Source organism: Castanea sativa, chromosome 1 (genome assembly GCF_040712315.1).
Source record: "Castanea sativa cultivar Marrone di Chiusa Pesio chromosome 1, ASM4071231v1".
Taxonomy (NCBI): domain Eukaryota; kingdom Viridiplantae; phylum Streptophyta; class Magnoliopsida; order Fagales; family Fagaceae; genus Castanea; species Castanea sativa.
This window is the reverse complement of record NC_134013.1, coordinates 55811177-55832039: the sequence shown is the minus strand read 5'-3', so window position 1 is coordinate 55832039 and position 20863 is coordinate 55811177. Positions and strand designations below refer to the sequence as shown.

At 32.9% G+C, this 20863-nt stretch overlaps 1 protein-coding gene and 1 long non-coding RNA gene across 2 annotated transcripts; one reads left to right on the top strand and one right to left on the bottom strand.

The window, feature by feature from the left end:
• Positions 1-1049: 1049 nt before the first annotated feature.
• Positions 1050-4659, top strand: LOC142621712 (cytokinin dehydrogenase 3-like). Its single transcript, XM_075795057.1, has 5 exons — positions 1050-1784; positions 2452-2579; positions 2994-3269; positions 3396-3664; positions 4157-4659. The coding sequence occupies exons 1-5, from the start codon at positions 1127-1129 to the stop codon at positions 4449-4451; spliced, it is 1626 nt and encodes a 541-aa protein (XP_075651172.1). The 5' UTR covers positions 1050-1126; the 3' UTR covers positions 4452-4659.
• Positions 4660-15019: 10360 nt separating this feature from the next.
• On the bottom strand, positions 15020-15748 carry LOC142610431 (uncharacterized). Its single transcript, XR_012839825.1, has 3 exons — positions 15640-15748; positions 15343-15584; positions 15020-15241 (listed from the first exon to the last, which is right to left on the bottom strand). It is a non-coding gene; the product is annotated as an uncharacterized LOC142610431 (long non-coding RNA).
• Positions 15749-20863: the final 5115 nt, after the last annotated feature.

Genomic DNA, 20863 nt, shown 5'->3' with positions numbered 1-20863 from the left:
TTTTTCTTCATCGCTTGCAAGATGCTCAAAATTAATGATAATTATAATTCCTCATGGAAATTGTATACTTCTTCTTAGACTATTACCTTTGAAGTTTGCAAGAAGCAAGAGGAATTCGCTCATTTTAATATATAGATTATAGAACCAATGTCGATACTTTGCTATCTATATATGCAGATTTGGTAATTTAAAATTGAAATTGAAATTTTTTTTACCAACGAGAGTTAACTTGGAAGTTTCATTATGAAGCCCTGGAACCATGATAATTACTCCACAGATAATACTATATATCTTTGAAATTTCCAAGTGAGTAGGCAAGACAACATGGACAAGGAACCAATCTGATATGACTCCATTGATTATATGTACTCTTAGATACGCACAAACAAAATCTAGAATGAAGAAAAATCTGGTTTGATGTCTACCCCATTCCTTATTTTCCATCTATAAATCTAAATGTTGAAGACAAAACACTGATTTATGAGAATCCTTCAATTCAAAAGAAAATCTAAAAGATCCTCTGATGATTATCTAATTTTGACCACTTTACCATCATCCTAAGTTTAAAAAATAAATAACAATTTTTTTAAAAACAACAACTTAGGCTTGCACGAAGCCAATTAATATTGGACCAAACTTGACTAATCTTGACCTGAGGAGATCATGATCCAACGGTTTATACTTGTCGTTTTGGTCCTTTAACGGCCCACAAGAATGAATTAATACCCTGTGGGTTGCTTGGAATATTCGTGATCATGATGATACATACATAAACACACAAAACACGCAGCGGAACATGAGCTTTAATACTATATACACGAGCATTTTATGACTATTTGCTATTTGGAAAAACAGAGAAAAAAAAAATGAAATCCAATGTATCGTCCTTCCGTATCTTTGAAAATAGACTTTATATGTCACGACGTCGTTTCCTATGAAAGAGCCCAAAAGATTTTCTTCCCTGATGTCAAAGATTTACATCCTATTTTTTCATGCAAATGCAACTTTTTACATCTATAAATACTGCCCAATCTTTCCACCACAAAGCACAGCTGACACCCCTCACCAACTTTCTAACCCTCTTCTTCTTATTGTTCTTCTTCATCACTCATTTCCTCTCTTGAAAATGGTTGAAACTTTTCCAATTACAACATATTTCATGCTACTACTTTTATTTATAAGTTTTTTGGTGTCTACCTTAGGAAAGCCAAAGCTAAGTACAAATTGTCTTCCATCCAAGTTCCAAAACCCTGTCTATCAAAATAGAAAGCTCCAAAACCTTGATATCATAAGTAAGCTTCGTGATGACCATGATGCCATTAAATTAGCCTCTAGTGATTATGGCAATATGGTTCACGAGATTCCAGCCTCAGTTTTTTATCCAACTTCTATAAATGATATCGAAACCTTAATAAAATTTGCTCACAATAATTCTGCTCCTTTTACTATAGCTGCTAGAGGCCAAGGCCATTCTGTCCGTGGACAAGCAATGGCTCCTAATGGGGTTGTTGTGAACATGAGATCCTTGAAAAATCATAGAAATGGGTTTGGAATCACTGTCTCTGGAACCCCGTCAATGGGTTTTTTTTATGCTGATGTTGGTGGTGAACAGCTTTGGATTGATGTTTTGAATGCCACACTTGAACATGGACTTGCACCGGTCTCATTCACCGACTATTTGTACTTAACTGTTGGAGGGACACTCTCCAATGCAGGGATTAGTGGCCAAACCTTCCGTTATGGTCCTCAGATCAGCAACGTATATGAAATGGATGTCATCACTGGTATGAATTATTTTTTTACTCCATTTTCACTTCTTTTTTTTAGTAGATTGATGATTTTAAAAAGAAAAAATTTATAGATTCAATAGAATTCGAAAGTATTGATGAAGAAGGCAAGATTCGAATATAAGTTCCTTATTTGGTATCGGTGAAAAAGGCAAGATTCGAATACAAGTTCCTTATTTGATTATAATAAAAAGTTTTACCAATTGAACAACTAGATCTACCCATAGAAGAGTATCATAATTTTTACTACAACGCTGATGTGATTTACAGTGAATTGTAGAATAAAAATAATAAATTCATATGAAATGATAAATTTCCACTTATAGTTTGCCACGTAAATGACCTATGTATAATACAATGTAGTGGTTGTTGAACTTAAATATACCGTCGCATTGGAACATATTAATTATTATTACTGTTCGGAGTCCTTTAGTTGGGACCCAGATTAGTTCTTAAAGTTCACACTGTGGTCCTAGACCTAAAGACCTAGACAGACTTTACATTTGTCTCCATTGTTTAGCACCTAGTTGGTTTGGTTTAATTATTAGCTAATATTTTAGTTTTATGCAGATCTATTCTCAGATTTCTTTTAGAATTTAAATTTTGTTGCATGCATGCAGCTATTTTGGGGTCTACTTATGATGTTTTTGCTTGTTTGATTTAGGGGAAGGTGATTTTGTTACTTGCTCCCCAGAAAAGAACAGGAAGCTCTTTTATGCGGTTCTTGGTGGTTTAGGCCAATTTGGGATTATAGTCAGAGCAAGAATTGCCCTAGAGCCAGCTCCAAAGAGGGTACGTGTAAATATTAAATAAAGCACTTTTTTTTTTTTTTTTTAATGTGTGGCACATTGACTTAGACTTGTCTTATTGTTTTCCCACTGCTCTCATAATGTCGATTTCATGATGTTCCTTATTTCAACTATGCATGCACGACAATAATTACAACTTTGATGATGATCATAATTAAAGGACTAACTACAAAAACCCATCCAACTATACTGTACATAAAGATATTTTCATCATCAAGAAAAATTAAATTGATAAAGCAACCCATTTATGTACATCACACAGTTATCCGAAATAAAAGAGAATTTCATAACCCATTAATTCCATGCTAGTTAGCTATTTTTTATATTTGATAATGCTGAGTGTTTTTACTATGTGCCACTATTGTTTATTTATGTGTGATGGATTTGTTTTTTGTAGGTCAAGTGGGTTCGAATGCTTTATAATGACTTCTCTGCATTTACTAAAGACCAAGAGAGCTTGATATCACTCAATGGAAGGAAGCAAAAGAATGCACTTAATTACTTGGAAGGTTTACTTCTCATGGATAAGGGTACACCAGAAAATTGGAGATCAACCTTTTTTCCATTATCCGATCACTCCAGAATTATTTCCCTTGTGACCAAATATGGCATCATCTACTGTATAGAAGTAGCCAAATATTATGATGACCACACTCTTAATTCAGTGGACAAGGTACATCTTAAAGATCAACATGATTTATAATACTTATAGCAAAACTACCTTTAAAGTTCTTCTAATTAGTTATATAACAATATGACTCGTGGTAATGGTTTTTTTTATTTATTTTTAAATTAATAGGAACTCCAAGTTTTGTTCGAAGGGTTGAGCTTTATACCTGGATTTACATTTGAGAAGGACATCTCATACATAGATTTTCTGAATAGAGTCCAAAGTGGAGAGCAAAAGCTTCAGTCACAAGGACTATGGGATACTCCTCATCCATGGCTGAATCTCTTTGTACCAAAATCTCATATCTCAGATTTTAATTCCATTGTTTTCAAGGACATTGTTCTTAAACGTAACATTACCACAGGAGTTGTCCTCGTTTATCCTATGAACAGGAACAAGTAAGTTTTTTTTTAAATTTTAAATAAGCATTTTTTTACTACAGTAGAATTTCAACCTCAGTATCATAATGATTGCTCTTTATTATCAAGTCAAAATACTAATTGATTTTTGGTATAAGCATGATTTAAACCCTAAATTTTTTATTTAATAGCAAGATAGTTTATTTATTGAACAGCTGACCGAAACCCACAAGCTCTTAACAATTAAGGAATTAATTTGGAGTTCAAGCAATAGTCCAATAGTACTGGTTTTTTTTTTTTTTTTTTTTTTTTTTTTTTTTTTTTTTTTTGTGGTGGTGATATCACATGTTTGTAGTTCTAATCCATTCTCCCTCTACTACGCTATTTTCCTATCAAAAGAAATTTTGAAAGAAAAAAAGAAGAAAAAAAAACTAATTATGCTTAACTTTACCTTTATGTATACACATAAATGCACACAAAAACATTTTGATAAATTGCAATCTGAATGAATTACTGAAAATTAAATTACAGGTGGGATGATAGGATGTCTGCGGTTATACCTGATGAAGATGTGTTCTACACCATAGGCTTTTTACATACAATTGGGTTTAATGACTGGGAAACCATTGATTTACAAAACAAGGACATACTGCAGTCTTGTTATAATGCCGGTATTGAAGTTAAGCAGTATCTTCCCAATTACAAGACAATGGAAGATTGGAAAAACCATTTTGGCATGAAGTGGAGAACTTTTCAAGAGAGAAAAGCTCAGTTTGATCCGAAAATGATACTATCACCAGGACAAAGAATTTTCAATAACAATTGAACTATTGAAGCATAAATGTATTAGCTAGCTAGTGTGATTGGAGTGTAGGGGTGTAGTGAAAATATATTTCTATCCTTTGTCTTTTGTAGTATAAATTTCACTTTTTTACTTCTCGTACTATTTATGCCTTTTTTTTGGTATCATTAGCAATCAGTAGTTATGAGAATTAAATTAATAAACATAATCTTGATGGTTCATTTGTACTCAATTTGTCATAGTTTTTTTTTTTATATGTTTTTTTCCTAGCTTATTTATGCTATATATATAACCATTTAATATTTTACTTTTTCTGGATACCATTATATTTTTACCTAATTTATTTCTTAAGTCCAATAAGTCAATCAAAATCAAGAAATTATAATATCATTCATGCATGTGGTTTGGTCAAACTGTTGTTGGAATTTTCTAACTTGATACACACGTTTCCCATTTTTTAATGATTTGAACCACATATATAATAACGTGATGTTGAATCAATATTGCCTTATTAATGTGGGATTTAAAAAGTTTACAGTCGGCCAGAAAAGGGTCTTAGTTGTGTATCATAATTACCTTAGATTGCTGGTTAACTGTGGTAATCTTGGACTGCTAGGAAGAATTCAAATCCTATCCTATCACATCTAAAACAGAAGTCATAGTTAGCTCTAGGTGGGGTTGGTCCAGATCTCACTATCTTCAGAAGAAGTACCTAGCTAGCTACTAGTGGGTTGCTACGTATGATTATTAGAAAAAATATGATAGCCGCCCTGGTTGGGATAAAATTGTGTAACTCTAAAAAATGTTTAACTATTTAATAATTTATTAGTGAATTCATAATTTAAAAATTTTATCGTTGGATTATATATATTCTATATGTTTTTAACATATATGTATGTCAATTTTCATGTTAATTGAATATTATTTACTATTTGATCTTTAAACTTATTTTTTACATTTTTTATGCATTATTTTAAACTACAAAAACTTACATTTAATCAATTGATTGATAAGATGACTCTTTATCTTTGATTATCTTGAAATTTTGTAAGCATAGAGCATATATAAAAATAATGTAGTTCAATAGTAAATTTGTTAAAATTTATATCCAATTAAAAAAATTATATGGTGTAATATTATTTAAAGTTACACATATATGTGTAATTTGAACCCAAACCTATAAGTAATTAAGTGAGCTTTAATTTGAAATATTAGAGACAATAGCTATTTATTTGACATTTATCTCTCATTACTCATTAGTTGTAACTTTACGCATATTTGCATATATATATATATATATATATATATACATAAATTTAAAAATACTAACAATTAGATACATATGAGATGTTCTTACTGAATTTAGTATACTACATACCAATATTTGTTTTTGAATTTTCTAAGCCTTGAAAAATCCTTAAAGTATACATATTGGTAGTACATTTTATAAAGAAATTTGTGAAGAAAATTTTCCGAATTTTCTTATGTTTAATAGTATTATAAAAAAATAGGTTAAAGGAAAATTACCTCTCAAATTCTCTTATTTAGCCTAACATGAGATAACGTTGTTTTCTACTAAATTTTTTTATAAAACAACTCTATCCCATTTCAAGTTAAAGAAGGAAAACAATTTTATCTCACCAAAAGTTAAATAAGGGAAGCCAAGAGATAATTTTCAAGTTATTTTAAAATTGCTACCAAACATAAAAAAAAATGAGCTAATTTTATAGAAAAATTTGTTAGGAAAATAATTTATTTTTCAGAAAATGTTAATGTCGAAATAAATAGATAGTTTTATTGTTTAACGTAACTTTATTTTACATATATTTTCATACAATTAATTTTGTTAATATTTATTAAAATTTTGAAATAAGTTAAGAAAATTAAACCATATAAAAATTTATTCAAAAGACACGAGAAGATATATGGAATATGGTAAAATTTTCTTTTAAATTTGTATTGAGTTAATAATAAGTACTAATAAGAAATGTGGATAATTCAGAAAAAAAAAGAGTAAGAAATTAGGATTAATTTCAAATGAATTTGAAGCAATTTTAAATGCACTCGAAGCAGATTTAAATTTAGCCGACATTTGGCACACAGTTTGAATAAATTTGAAATCTAATTTGGAGCACCCAACTTAAAATTGGAATGAATTAACTAATTAATATTCTGTTGAGTTTCCACTTTAATCATATTATTATTATTATTATTATTATTATTATTATTATTATTGTGTGTGTGTGTGTGTGTGTGATGGTATGTAGTGTAGATAATTTGTACTACTTAATTTCATGCAAACTTCTCACGAATATGTTTTTCTTCTCAAAAAATGGATAATATACCTTTCATAGTATTTGAAAGAAATGCATAGCTTTGCCAATATCGACAAAACAAAGTGGGCAGAGAAGGTCTTGTGCAACCCCACGGGTGGGGAGCGTAAAGTAAAATTGATAATTATTACTAGAACTGAAAAGACCATACTTTGCGGCCTCAATAGGGGCCAAAGACAGCTTATTTCCATTCGTTTATCGGCTTAGGCATTAAGCATGTTTCTAACTTTTACTGCAGCTGGCAAAGATACCTTTCTCACTATTGCTTTTTTTTTTCTCCTCCAATCCTTTTATCTTATCAGCGGAGCTTTTATAGATTGGTGAAAAATTCTAGTATCACAACCAATTTAATACTTATTTTTACAATTATCTAATGTGATTGACTGTGAATAGCGAGTAGAAAATTGTGAGTCCATGTGAAAGTGAAAGACAATCAATCACACTAGCAGTTAGGTCATTAGACACTTTCTATATTTCTATTTAACACATCGAAAATTCAAATTATCTTGCTCTACCTAAACTATTGTCGATATAAAAGTGCGTTTTTACCCACCTTCGATCACATGAGCAAATCCAAAGCAATGCATATCCAAATAGCCTTTGCCAACATTGAAAAAGCAAAGTGAAAATGTTTTGTGCCACCCCACGAGTGGGTTAAAGTGAATGGATAATGATAAAAAAGAGCATGCTTTGCGGCCTCAAAGAGGGGGCAAAGCCAAGCTTATATATATTTTTCCAGACGGTGTATAAATGCGTAAAGCATGTTTCCAACCCTTATTGCAGCTCGCAGGAAACCAGGAAACATAAAAGGGAATTGTCCCCCATCATCGTCTTCTACTTTCCTTTATTCTCATATAGAATATTTGTTCTCTTTTGGATTATAATTGCGATTCCTAGACAGGATCCAAACAATTCACACGCTGTAAATTATTAAGATCTTTGACTATAACATAACAAACGTTTTTTTAACCATTAAACTTAGTGATATCAATATCATACCACCACTTTTCTCTTCTCACCGACATTGTGAAACCAAGTGGAAGATTCTTTCTCGTTTAAAGTAAAAGCCCACGGGATAATCTCTAAATAAAGTCATTATTCTTTCTCAAAATTTTTTTAATTATTATAAAATTAATTACAATATTTTTTAAGTTTATACCTAACTTAAGATCAGTGGCAAAGCCAAAAATTTAGGTCAAAGGAGCAAGATTGAAAGCAAAAAAAAAAATTAATCTGATAAATATTAGTCAATATTAATAAAAAATAATAATAATTAAACAACTATACGCTAATGTAATTGTCATACACAACTAAAGTAAAATAACTCACCTAAGATCTTCACTTATACAAAAAACAATAACCCTCCATAGTTGTAACACCCAAAAAAACCTCTCATTAGGAAGAAAAAAAAAAACCTAATTATTTTCCCTTTTGTATGTTTCACAACTTAAGTATAATGTCCCTACTTTTCCTTGCTCTGACACACACATAGACATCTTTCTCTTTCTCATTTCACAATATTAATCCAAGCTTCACAAAATTCTCCTTATTTTGTGCTCTTTACAAAAATCTTTTTAGAGAAAACTCAAATTTTGTTGTCTTTTTCTTTGCGCTATCTCCCAAGCAAAATTTTTCTTTTTTTCTCCATTGGTTTTATCCTCAATTTTATGATTATTTCACTCTCCCCATAAAGGAGGACCCTTAGGCCAAAGCTATCATTAAGACTTAATTCATGTTTTGGTGAACAATGAATACATTACTTCTTTTAAAAAAAAATTAAAAAAAAACTTTCCTTCCATTCTAAGGAATAATTTTAACTTTCATACCAAGAAATCCCAAAAAGATAACCAAATTAATTTTTCATTCTTCAAAAAAACAATTAGCTTTTCTAAATTAAAATTGAAATTTTAGGCAATTTCCTAACGGTTCTAAACTCAATAATTATATTAGTCAAAATATCAAACTTCCTTTTATTTACTTTTTTATTTGTTTCCCGTTGAGTATACCCGGCCCTATCATAACTAAATTTGCAACAATGGTGAGGTCTAATTGTGGGTTAACCTACCATCTGAAGAGTATCAATCTTTATGAGGCCCACATCTGCTTAACATATGGGCCAAAGTTTCATTTAACCATGGGTTAGAATTTTTATATTTAGAAAAAAGTATGCGTTGGGCCTATCCTCCAGGTTAGAGCTTTTACTAATGGACTAGATACCCGTGATACTCTTGGGCAGAACTTGTAAGCCCCAGTGGTTTACTGAAGAAATAACACGTGTCTTCCATCTTCAAAGTCCATTGTATGTTGGGCCAGAAGTTGATAGGAAATCAAAAAGTTAATGGCCTTCTAGGCCGATGGCACCTAGCCCCTCCTCTGTCCCTGTGAGGCTGTGACATGGGTTCGACTCACCTCCTTTTCTCTACCCACAAATTTAATACTAAAAATGAAAAAAAAAAATTGATAAATTACTTTTTATTTCATTTAAACTTTAAACTTTCAAAATATTTTATTTAAAACTTAAAGTTTCATAAAAAAGTTTAAAACCAGTTGATCACATGATGTTTAATGGGATTAACAAAAAAATGTGAAAGAAAATTTAAATAGGACGTTTAAAAAAAAAAAAACTTGAGGCTTAAATAAAATTTTTTGAAAGTTTAAGGCTTAAATGAAATACACCCAAAATTTAAAATTTTAAAAGTAATGTATATCATGCTTGCTCGTTTCAATTAGTTCAACTAGTAAAGTCTATTGCCATTGAATAATAAATTTGTAGTTCAAACCCCATCAATACCAAAAATTAATCGATGTCTTGGCTTAATAATAAAGAGCAATCATCATAAAAAAAAAAATTTAAAAATTACATGTAAGTGAAAAAAAAAATTCAGACAAGATGGATAAAGTACCATCTCTAAATTTAGTTGGGTGGAAAAAGATGTGAAATACGAAAATATGAAGAATTTTCTTTTCTCCAAGTCTAATTTAACATGCAAGGTGAAAGCACTAGTTGCAAACTTAAAGAGATTGAAGAAGGGGGAGATACTGTTCCAAAGGTAACTACACCAAAAACAGTGTCGTCTAAGAAGCACAATGCATGCATGTCTCAATTAGAAGAAAACGGTGCCGTTTCACTTAAGTAGAATGGTGTTGTTTTAGATTATGTGTATTTAGTCTATTAGTGATTGCATGTGTGCACATGGGAGAGGTTGTCCGACTCTGTAACGGTTTCTTGTGTCTTTTAGATATTTTCCGTTTCTAGTTTCTTCTAGTATATAATGTGATGATGCACGAAAAATCAGTAGGCTGAATGCTCCGGGTTTCAATGGGCTAGCAATTGCTTGGAATGCCTAAAAAGAAAAAGACAGGATCAAAGGAGATCAGGTTGAACCGGCCAAGAACCCTCCGATGCTTAAGTTAGTTTTTTCTCCAGGACTCAAGAATTCCAACTTTTTAGGAGTAGTGAAAACTTGCCTTTATTTGATGTCGATGAGTCCTTATATAGTAAGCTTTTGAAGTGGTTACTTGTCTAGTAACTTCCCCAATATTTATGGAAGTTAGAAAGTTCAGACTTAACTTCCACAACTGCTATAGAAGTTAAAATATTCTATCTTATATTCTACAACTGCCATTAGAAGTTAAGCACTTAATAGTGATGAACAAGGATTTGGTGGCACATGGTCCGAGTAACAAGCTCTTGTTGATAAATCCATTTCTGGAAATTTCCTAACTGTTGAGGGGTTGTTCAGGTGCTTTTCCTTGGACGACCCTCATGTCTATAGACGACCTTCTTACGTCCATGGACGAGCTTATTATTTTGGGCTAACTATTGGCTCTGGACAACTCTTATGAACGAACTAGAGATGGTTCATTTTTTTTTAGTTCCCCATTAGTTACCCCCTTGTCCAAGGGTCGTCTAGAGTACTGTTAAGGTTACTATTAACTTTCGATGCGTGTCATTATTCCAGTGGTTAAATGTTGTGTCACATGTCATCATTGCCTTGGTCGAATTTGAATGTTCCAGATGATTCCACGTGTCATAATTTTGTTGGCTAGCTAGTCACTTCGATTTAACTTTTCGAGGAAAAGGCTACGTGTTGGTTGCAATGTTCCAGATACCAAATTTCACAGCTTATAAATAGTAAAATTCCTCTCCTACCCTTCACATTTCCTAAATTTTCTCCTTTGACATTTGTCGTCCAACGCCTTTGTCTAGGAGTCTTCCCGCGTCCTTAGGCCTCCTTCGTCTAGATCTAGGTATACTCTTCTTCCTTGTCCTTAGGTTTTCCTTCGCTAGTTTCTTCGAGATGTCCTCGTTTAGTAATAGTGTTGATAGGGAGATAGACGAATACCATGACAGTATTAGTTATAGTGGTTCTAGTAGTGATTATAGCAGTAGGAGTAGCAACAGTAGTAGTGGGGGGAATACCACGGACGAGCAATACACGTCTAGTGTTCTTGAGTTCCCTTAAAGGTTATCTAGGAACATCTTAGGATGAGGGCAGCTTCAAGGTCGCAAGCTGGCACCTCGACGAGTGTTCCTCCGTCCACTGATTTGGACGAGGTGGAGACCATTTACAGTTGTGTTATAGGCTGTTGTGAAATTTTAAAATACTCGCAAGTGTATGAACCGTACCGAAGTATAGTTTGACAAGAACGAGGTCGAACCCACAGGGACTTGAATGAACGTAGGAAAATTAATTAAATCTTAACCAAATTAATCCTAATCTAGTTTAATAAAAATTGGTTGTTTTAAAATTAAATAAACTAAGCAAATAATCAAATTAAGCAAATAGTTAAACTTAGCAAATATATAAAGCAATAAAAAGATGTAAACAATCAAGGGAAAATAATTAAGGTTTTGGAATCCGCCTTGTAAGTCATATCAGCATATATTTATGATCATTAATTTTTCCCAACTACTACATGATAATCTAGAAATCAATCTTGCTATCATGGAAAATATTCTCATTAAAATCTTTATTTTAAAAATCAAAAGCATGTTCTTCTTCGCTTCTTAAGTATAAAATCAAATCATCAATTGTATCTATAGCCAAACAAATCACAAGATATATCCAATTCTACAAATCAAATCATAAATTGTATCCATTGACAGATAAATCACAAGCGATATCCAATTTTATAATCAAGAATTATTAAACCAAGCATTCAATTAATTAAGACAAATCCTAAATCATGAGAAAAACATGATTGAACTCATATTTAGAATCTCATCTTAGTCAATTGATATGAAGCAAGAACAATTTAAATCATTAAAGAACAACTATTGTGGGAAAAATCAAATCACATAAATATTACTAATAATCCTTAACAAGGTTTCATCCTCAACCCTAATTATAAATTTAGCTACTCATAGTAATTAAAATAAAACACAAGAATAAAATACTAAACATTAAACTAGACAAATAAAATAAAACTAACTGTCATGGAAGAAAATCAAAGAAGTAGTCGCACTCTCTATGTTCAGCCGTTAGCCCTAGCATTGGCCCCCCTTGAATTTTGCCCTAAAGAGCCTTTAAATAGGCCAAGGAATCCTATTATAAGTTGAATTCCCGTTTGGGGAAAATTCCAGATTTTTAGGCTTCACTTAACCGACAATTTTAGCCTATTTAACGTCAGAATTAGGACTTTTGGTAAACTAAAAAGTTGTATCCCTTTAAGTTAACTTTCCAGCCCAACTTGAATCATCTCAATTGGACATCTGAACCGAAAGTTATACTAAAAATACTAACTGATATGCAGGCTGGAATCCTAATCCGAATTGAACTTGGATTTGATGCAAATTTCCTTTGATTCCCTGCTCCAATTGGACTTAAATCTAATTGGGTTGGTATTCTTTAACTTCATCATGGCCCTTGTAAAAGTAAAGTCCATTAGCTTTCTTCTTTGCACAAATCCACTTATTTAATTCCATTCTCCTACAAAAGATAAATTCACGCAATAAGATTCAATTAAGCACAAAATTGATTATTCACCATTATTCCAAAACCAAATATAAAATGCACGAATTACCTCAAAATAAGTATGATAATGCTTTCTAACAATGATATAAATATGCAAAATTAAGCTATTATCAATGCACATCATAGGCGTCCACTCCAAGACGGACGAGAAAAGACTTGCCTTCCTTAGGAGTTGGTATCAAAATCCAGACGACCTTAACCTTAGGTTAGCCGTCCAAGGGGAATGGTGTTGTGACCCTCGTCTTGGAATAGGTGTTTACGAAACCTACCTTCTAGGGGGGCTTAGGTTGCCTCTCAATGCCTTCGCTAAGGAGTTACTTACTAGGTTAGGTTTAGAAGTATGTCAATTTAATCCCAATGCATCACTACAACAAAATGTATTTTTAGTGAGGAAAAAATTCGTCACTAAAAGTCCAGTTTTTTGTCACTAAGAACCTTTAGCGACGAAATCGGACTTTTAGTGACGAAACTCATTTCGTCACTGAAACCCCGTCACTAAAAGTCCTAGCGACGAAAATTTTCGTCACTAAAAGTCCGATTTGTTTTAAAAAGAAAAAACTTTTAACGACAAAAATATTTCGTCGCTAAATGTTTTCCTCGCTAAAAACACTATTTAGTGACGAAAATATTTCGTCACTAAAAACACTTCAGTTTATTAAATCATATTTAGTGACGAACAATTTCGTCACTAAAACTATTTTTAAGAAAATCTAGGCACATATAGTGACGAAAATTTTCGTCGCTAAAACCATTACTTACAAAATTTTGCTACATTTAGCGACGAAATATTTCGTCAATAAAACAATTTTTTGTTGCAATATTTGTGACGAAAAAATTCGTCACTAAAACTTATTTTCTGTTTTTATTTTTTTCATAGCTTTGATATTAACCTGTAACCTGTCATTACATTATTAAAACCTCAAATTTGAACAACACATTTATGAAAAAAGATCTATACATTCCACAAGTAAAAAATTAAAGAAGCATCCAATTCAAACTCCTTTCATACAATAAAAGTTTGCAATACATACAATAACTCAAGATGTTTTATAACAATACAAAAAGTGTAGCATAATATAATTAGAACTAATGAAAGATGTCCTCATATGTCTTCAAGTAATGCCAAAAGTAAATCTCCTAAAAGCCACCAATAAAAAATCTGCACAAATAAAAAAAAAATACTACATTAAAATCATAAAGTAAAAACATTAACTATGTTATAAGAAATATTTCTAACAATGCATTAAGAGTAGCCACACCAATGAATTAAAATCACAACTCCTAATTTATAAGTTGTAGAAAGCAAATATAGATTTTTAAATGTAATATAAAGTACTAACCAATAAGTGTTTTAACTTGAAGATGAACCACCCCCATAGGTAAGAGCATCATCATAACCCTTGCTTCTCAAAAAGTTAAGAATATTCTATTGGACCTCTTCTTGCTTAGCTCGTGCCTCTTGCTCCTTAGCTCGTGCCTCTTGCTCCCTAGCTCGCTCCTTAACTCGCTCCTCTTGGTTCCTAGCTCTTACCTCTTTGAGCTCAATTATCTCATTTTCTAGCCGTTAGATATACTCCACCGACGAGGAACTAGATGAAGCGGTGGTTACTAGAGAAGAAGAAGGTCTCATGCCAAGTCCTTTTACAATACCAGACTTCTTCTGAAAAACCAAGTTTGAGATCTCCTCTTGTGTAAGGGGAATTGCATTAGGATCTCGACAATGATCCTCTTGCACTTTGAGAATAATTTCCTATCATTTGAAAGAGAGAAAGAAACAAACAATCACAACATTAATACTACATATGTTATAACTTTACAAACATGATAGGGATGGAATGCTACACATACATTTGTCACTTCATCCTCATGGTGTATCCACATATTTGTATTTGGATTGAAATGAAAATCTTTGAAGATTTTTGCCAATTCAGGAACTTGACCGCCATTATTATTTGTCTGATTAATTAACATTCGAGGGTTAGATAGATATAGTTAATTAATCACAACATGTAATATATTGAGGTTTAAGAAAATGAAAAAAACATGCACCTCCTCATCAACCCTAACAACAAGTGCCTTTGTCCCGTATCTATGTTTGCCTGAAATTTTCTTCCTATTTTCAGAGTTCTTTCTTGATTTTTCCTAATAAAGAACGTTCAAGATACTTATTAAATAATGAATAAAACAATATACATTTACTTCATCTAAGTATTAAGTTAATCATTTGACAACATAATATAGTAAACATTGGATAATAAAAATATACGCATAAATAATTTACCAGCCAATCCTTATTAGTCCATTTCCCATCAATGAGTCCAGTCCACTGCTCAAGTGTGGCATTCTTTGGCGGGTGACTTCTTGCATAGTCAGCACCATGAGATTCTACAAGCTTTTTATAAGTTTGATGCAACTTGTTGGAGTTGCAACTCAATAATCTTCCACATTTTGTATTTAATGCTTTCGTTACCAAGTTGGAATCTCCTTGTAGCTCAAACTGATCCTGTAAAATGAAGTGTATATGTATTATAAAAATATTATTATATAAATTTAATATGCTTAATGAAAACAAAGACAAGTTAGACATTATCAATGTAAATTTACCGCTATATTTTGAAGCACCACATCTCTAGTAGCAACATCAACACTTTTCCAATTTTTCACATTGTAATTAGACAAATTACTTCGCACTTGTACGCCAATTTGATTGACAAGCTTGCACGCATTCTTCCCAACAGGAGCATCGTACTCTGCAACTATACCTACTGGCAGCTTACCACTTTTTTCAACAAGTGCCCGTACTGCTATACCTCGTGTTGTTCCACGGGTATTTCTACTAGCCGATCCTATTTAAACATTATCAATGTTAAATTAAGTAAAGTATAATCTCTATGTAATTACCAATCGTGCTAGTTAATGCATCGGTAGCCTGCGCCTCTGCACTAGAAGAACTTTGGGCAAGAGGATTTGCCTCAGGAGGTGTTTTTGTAGATTGAACAGTAGATTGGACCACCGAAATAGATGCCTCACCTTGCGAGCGTGTAAGCCGTCCTGGTGTCATTTGTAACTAACAAAAATACATTTAATGAAACAACAAAGTCATTACAAATAATGGAACAAAATTATTATCATCTATTGTACCCTATAGAACATCTATTGTACCTTATGGATTATAGAATTAGATGACTCATCATCATTGTCATCGTCACCAATAGGTGGTACATAATCATCATCTACCATAACACTAGCTCTACTTCTTTTCCCTTTTGCACAATTGGACTGAGCAGAATCCTTTAGAGAAGTTGAGATGTGCTTCAATCCCAAAGCATCAATTCTCTCTTGGTTTTGCCTCATTCTATCCAATCTTGCCATCTTATACCTTGGTATATTATGAGCGTATTTGGCCTTTTTGGGCATTTTTTGAAATTATGTATTGACATGAAAGATAAGTACAATTGCTACTAACTTAACATCATATTCTACACCATTATCCATATCAAGCAATTCACAAGTGCAAAATTTGAATACAATTGCTACTAACTCAACACAACAAATGACCACATCAATATCCATATCAAGTTCAAGATAAGTACAGACCACATCAATATCCATATCAAGTTCAAGATAAGTACAAAACATTTCAATAACAATTACTACTAACTTTACATATCATAGTCCATACCATTATCCATAACAAGCAATTCACAAGTACTAAGTTTGAACACAATTACTAAAACCTCAACACAAAAAATGGCCACATCAATATCCATATCAAGTTCAAGATAAGTATAAAACTTTAAAACAATTGCTACTTAGACAAGCATAAAACTTTAAGACAAACACACAACATTTAAGACAATCATTATGAACTCTACATATCATAATCCATATCAAGAACAACATCAGGTATGTCATGCACTTCATTTTGATTCGCATCTCCTGAAGTTCCACCTTCAAGAACAACCTCAGTTTCAACATCACCCATACAATACTCAATAATATTGTCCTCAACATTGACAGAGACAACATCAAGAATTGCTTCTTGTTGAAATGCGTCACTATCTTCTGTATTATCATTGGATTCTCCACCTCCGACTTCCGGGACATCAAACACTCCCTTATGTTGGATGGATTGCACAATTTTCCAAGGTTCACCCAATTTGGTATCTTGAAGGTAGAAAAATTGTCTTGCTTGACTAGGAAGTATAAAATGGTCATTTTCATACCACCGACTTGTAACATCAATGCTTGTGCAGTGTGCATCAGTTCTTATCGTTCTCCTTCGACCATTGGTACCGGTATTGTACCATTCACACTGGAACAAAAACAACTTTATGACGAAACACATACTCCAATTCCCAAATTTTGCACACATGACCATAGAAGTCTTGCATTTCTCCTTCATGGCCCCCTTCAGTACATACACCACTGTTTTGGGTTACACGACGATTGTCTAGGTCCCTTGTATGAAACTTTACACCATTGACCATACAAACTGTGTACTCCTTCACATGCGGCTTAGGACCATTTGCTAATGACCATAACTGTTTAGTTGCTTCTGGTGACTCGCTAACTTTCAATCTATTCATCTATAATGATATACAACAAGTGATATTAATTAGTAATAAGCAATGACTAAACTATTTAAATGTTTAATTTCTATTTGTGTGATTAAGTTTCAAATGTCTTACATGTTCTTTGAACCACTTGGGAAACTCTTGTCGTTGGATTTGAGTTATGGCTTCACCAGTAGGATTATGTAATATGCTTTTGTGTTCACTATTAAAAATAAGGTGATTTATTTTCAGCTAAGCATTGCAGATAATATTCAAAACTTAATCAAACAATACATGCATATGAAATCACATACTTTAAATAAGGCTCTAACTCAGGACTATTGTACAACAAGTACCAAAGAGGAGTATCAAGCAATGCACGAGACAAGTTGCCATCATTCCGCCTACCACCTGTAGGTCGGGCAGTTTATGAAAAAACTATCAATCCTTCGCTAGATTCACCAAAATCTTCATTTCTTTCTCTTCGATTATGCACAGTTTCGATCCCATCAATATACAAAAATCAATTGTTAATACATTCTTTGAGAATGTAAGCCTCTGCAATCGAACCTTCTGGTCAAGCTCGGTTGGAAACGTATCTTTTCAATTTTTCAAGGTACCTACAAGGAAAAAATACGCACATTATGTGATTTTATACCACATGGGAAAGATGTAATTGATGGATGTATCAAATGATCTAATTACCTTTTAATTGGGTACATCCACCGATATTGTACCGGCCCTCCTAGAATTGCTTCTCGAGGCAAGTGAATAACAAGATGGACCATAACATCAAAGAATGCTGGAGGAAAGAACCTCTCAAGCTTGCATAGTATAAGAACTATACGTTCTTCTAGTTTCTCCAATTCACTTCGCTTTAGGGTCCTTGAGCATAAGTCTTGGAAGAAGCTGCCTAACTCAAACAATACAAGACTAATGTCTTTATGTGCAAATCCTCCACCCGCTTGCTCCAACACACCAACCCACCACAAAACCAATCACAAACATCACAAGTATAGAGTGTTTACAAGTATTGAAATCAATTAAAGTATTATTCATCACATCTAATCAACAAATTCCATTCACATTTGTAAGAAACTAAAAACACTCCCAATGTGAATTTAAACCACCTTATAACACCATGCAAGCCACCCGCTTGCTCCAACACAACAACCCACCACAAAAACAATCACAAACATCACAAGAATAGAGTGTTTACAAGTATTGAAATCAATTAAAGTATTATTCATTACATCTAATCAACAAATTCCATTCACATTTACAAGAAACTAAACACTCCCAATGTGAATTTAAACTACCTTATCACACCATGCAAGCCACCCGCTTGCTCCAACACAACCCACCACAAAATCAATTTCCAACATCACAAGTATAGAGTTTTATAAGTATTTAGATCAAATAAAATACTATTTATCACATCTAATTAACAATGCTCATTCACATTTACAAGAATTGAAAAACACTCCCAATATGTATTTAAACCACCTTATAACACCATGCAAGCCACCCGCTTGCTCCAACACAACATACCACCACAAATCCAATTTCCAACATCACAAGTATATAGTTTTATAAGGTTTTTAACTAAAATTTACTTACTTTACTCAAGCTAAGCTTACAACTTTCAGAAAAAAAAATCCAAAATTATTGCAAACAATGTGTATTTAGCCTGCAAAAGAAAAGTTAAATTTATAAGTACTTCAGTCTTAAAAACGATCCTCTCATAAAGTACTACACAAACTCATAGCTTACACATGTAATACAGGTAGTGCTTACTACAATCAGAAAAGTGATGAGGAGAAAAGCTTGAGTGAGTTGCACTTCTATTGCAAAAAGCGACACATTTTAGGTTCCAATTGTCAAAGAAAAAAGAAGCACTCTTACCTTTCTAATGCACTTGCGTTTCCACTTTCTAACTTCCCCTTATAAGTTCCACATGTCTTAAAAGACACATGCAAACTAACTTACTTTTTTAACAAATACATTTTAACCAGGAAATTAAATCTTAAAGAACATACCTTTTTATTTATTTATTATTATTTGGGATAAATAAGAACAACTTTTTTATTTATTTATTTATATATTATTATGTGGGTTTCACAATATTCAAAATAATATAATGAAATTGGAGCTTCAAGATCAAAACAAAAAGGTCACCTGGCAAGTTCTCCAATAAAGAACTTAAAACAAAAAGGAGGAAATGTTTGTGGAATCAAGAATTAGCTCACCTGGCAAGATAAGTAAGTCCATTTAGAAATGCAGGGACACTGAAACGAATGATCACAAATTGTACTCGGTATTCCACTAGTGTTTGTGTCCAATCTCTCTAACATTCACACACCAAACCAAAAGAAAACCATACAAGCATTAATTCTCAACTTTAATCCATACCAAAACATAAATGAAAAAAAAAAAAGAAAAAAAAAAGCTCTAACACATCAAATTAGCTTAGCTAAATTATTAATCAATTAGCTTAGCTAACCAGTGACTCCAGCACTTGGACCAAGAGCCTTGTAGCTCAACAGATACTTCCCCTCCCCCAACTATTGAATTTTAATATTAAAAAGCAACTCAACTACTTGAATATTAAAACTAAGCAATGTAAGAAACCAAATAATGAACTTCTTCAGCAAACTGAAATGCTGGTTTGCTCAAAAATTTAAGGTGGTTTAAGACAAAGACAAAATCCATCTTCAAAAAGATCTATTCAAAAAATGACAACCAATAACATATATTTAGATTCAAGAACACTGTCTTGCTTGTTCATCAATGACTTGAGCTCCACAATACAACTTAAGAAATCAACCTCCTAAAACAAAATTTGAAAGGAACAGATAAAGTGAAGGCCTTCCAACATACCAGCTTTACAGCCACTTCCTCTCCACTTTGTATATTAACCCCTGAAACAACAAACCAAACCAATAAGATTCTCCACACAAAATACAAAACTAAAAAAGTGATGCTAAGTTAAAACCCCATGAGTTCCATACCCAATGTTAAGGTCCAATTCGGCGATGGCTACGAAACCGTCGCGAATGGGTTCGAACAGCCAGGAATCGTCGTAAGGTCTGATTCGGCGACGAATGGTTCCAGCATCGCGAATGGGTTCGAATCGGCGATGGTTGGAATCGCGAATGGGTCTGAATCACAAGGGTCCGAATCGGCGATGGCTACGAAACCGTTGTGAATGGGTTCGAACAGCCAGGAATCGTCGCAAGGTCCGATTCGGCGACGAATGGTTCCAGCGTCGCGAATGGGTTCGAATCGGCAACGGTTGGAATCGCGAATGGGTCCGAATCGGCGATGGCTACAAAACCGTCGCGAATGGGCTCTCAACGGCGACGGTGGGCTCTCAACGGCGACAATGTGCTCTCAATGGCAACGGTGGGTTGGGATCTTTTGGGAGCTGCATCGGTTGGGAGTTTAGGAGCTGAAGATCTTTTGGGACGGATTGTTCAGCTGGGTCTTTTGGGTCTTTATATTGAAGTATTTAGCGACGGATTGTTTTGTCGCTATTGCTTCATTTTCGTTGCAAATGGTATTAGGAT

Coding starts and splice junctions, on each gene's coding strand:
- LOC142621712 (XM_075795057.1), top strand. CDS start 1,127: ATGGTTGAAACTTTTCCAATTACAACATATTTCATGCTACTACTTTTA. Junction 1,785..2,451: donor TGAAATGGATGTCATCACTG/GTATGAATTATT, acceptor TGTTTGATTTAG/GGGAAGGTGATTTTGTTACT. Junction 3,665..4,156: donor TATCCTATGAACAGGAACAA/GTAAGTTTTTTT, acceptor ATTAAATTACAG/GTGGGATGATAGGATGTCTG.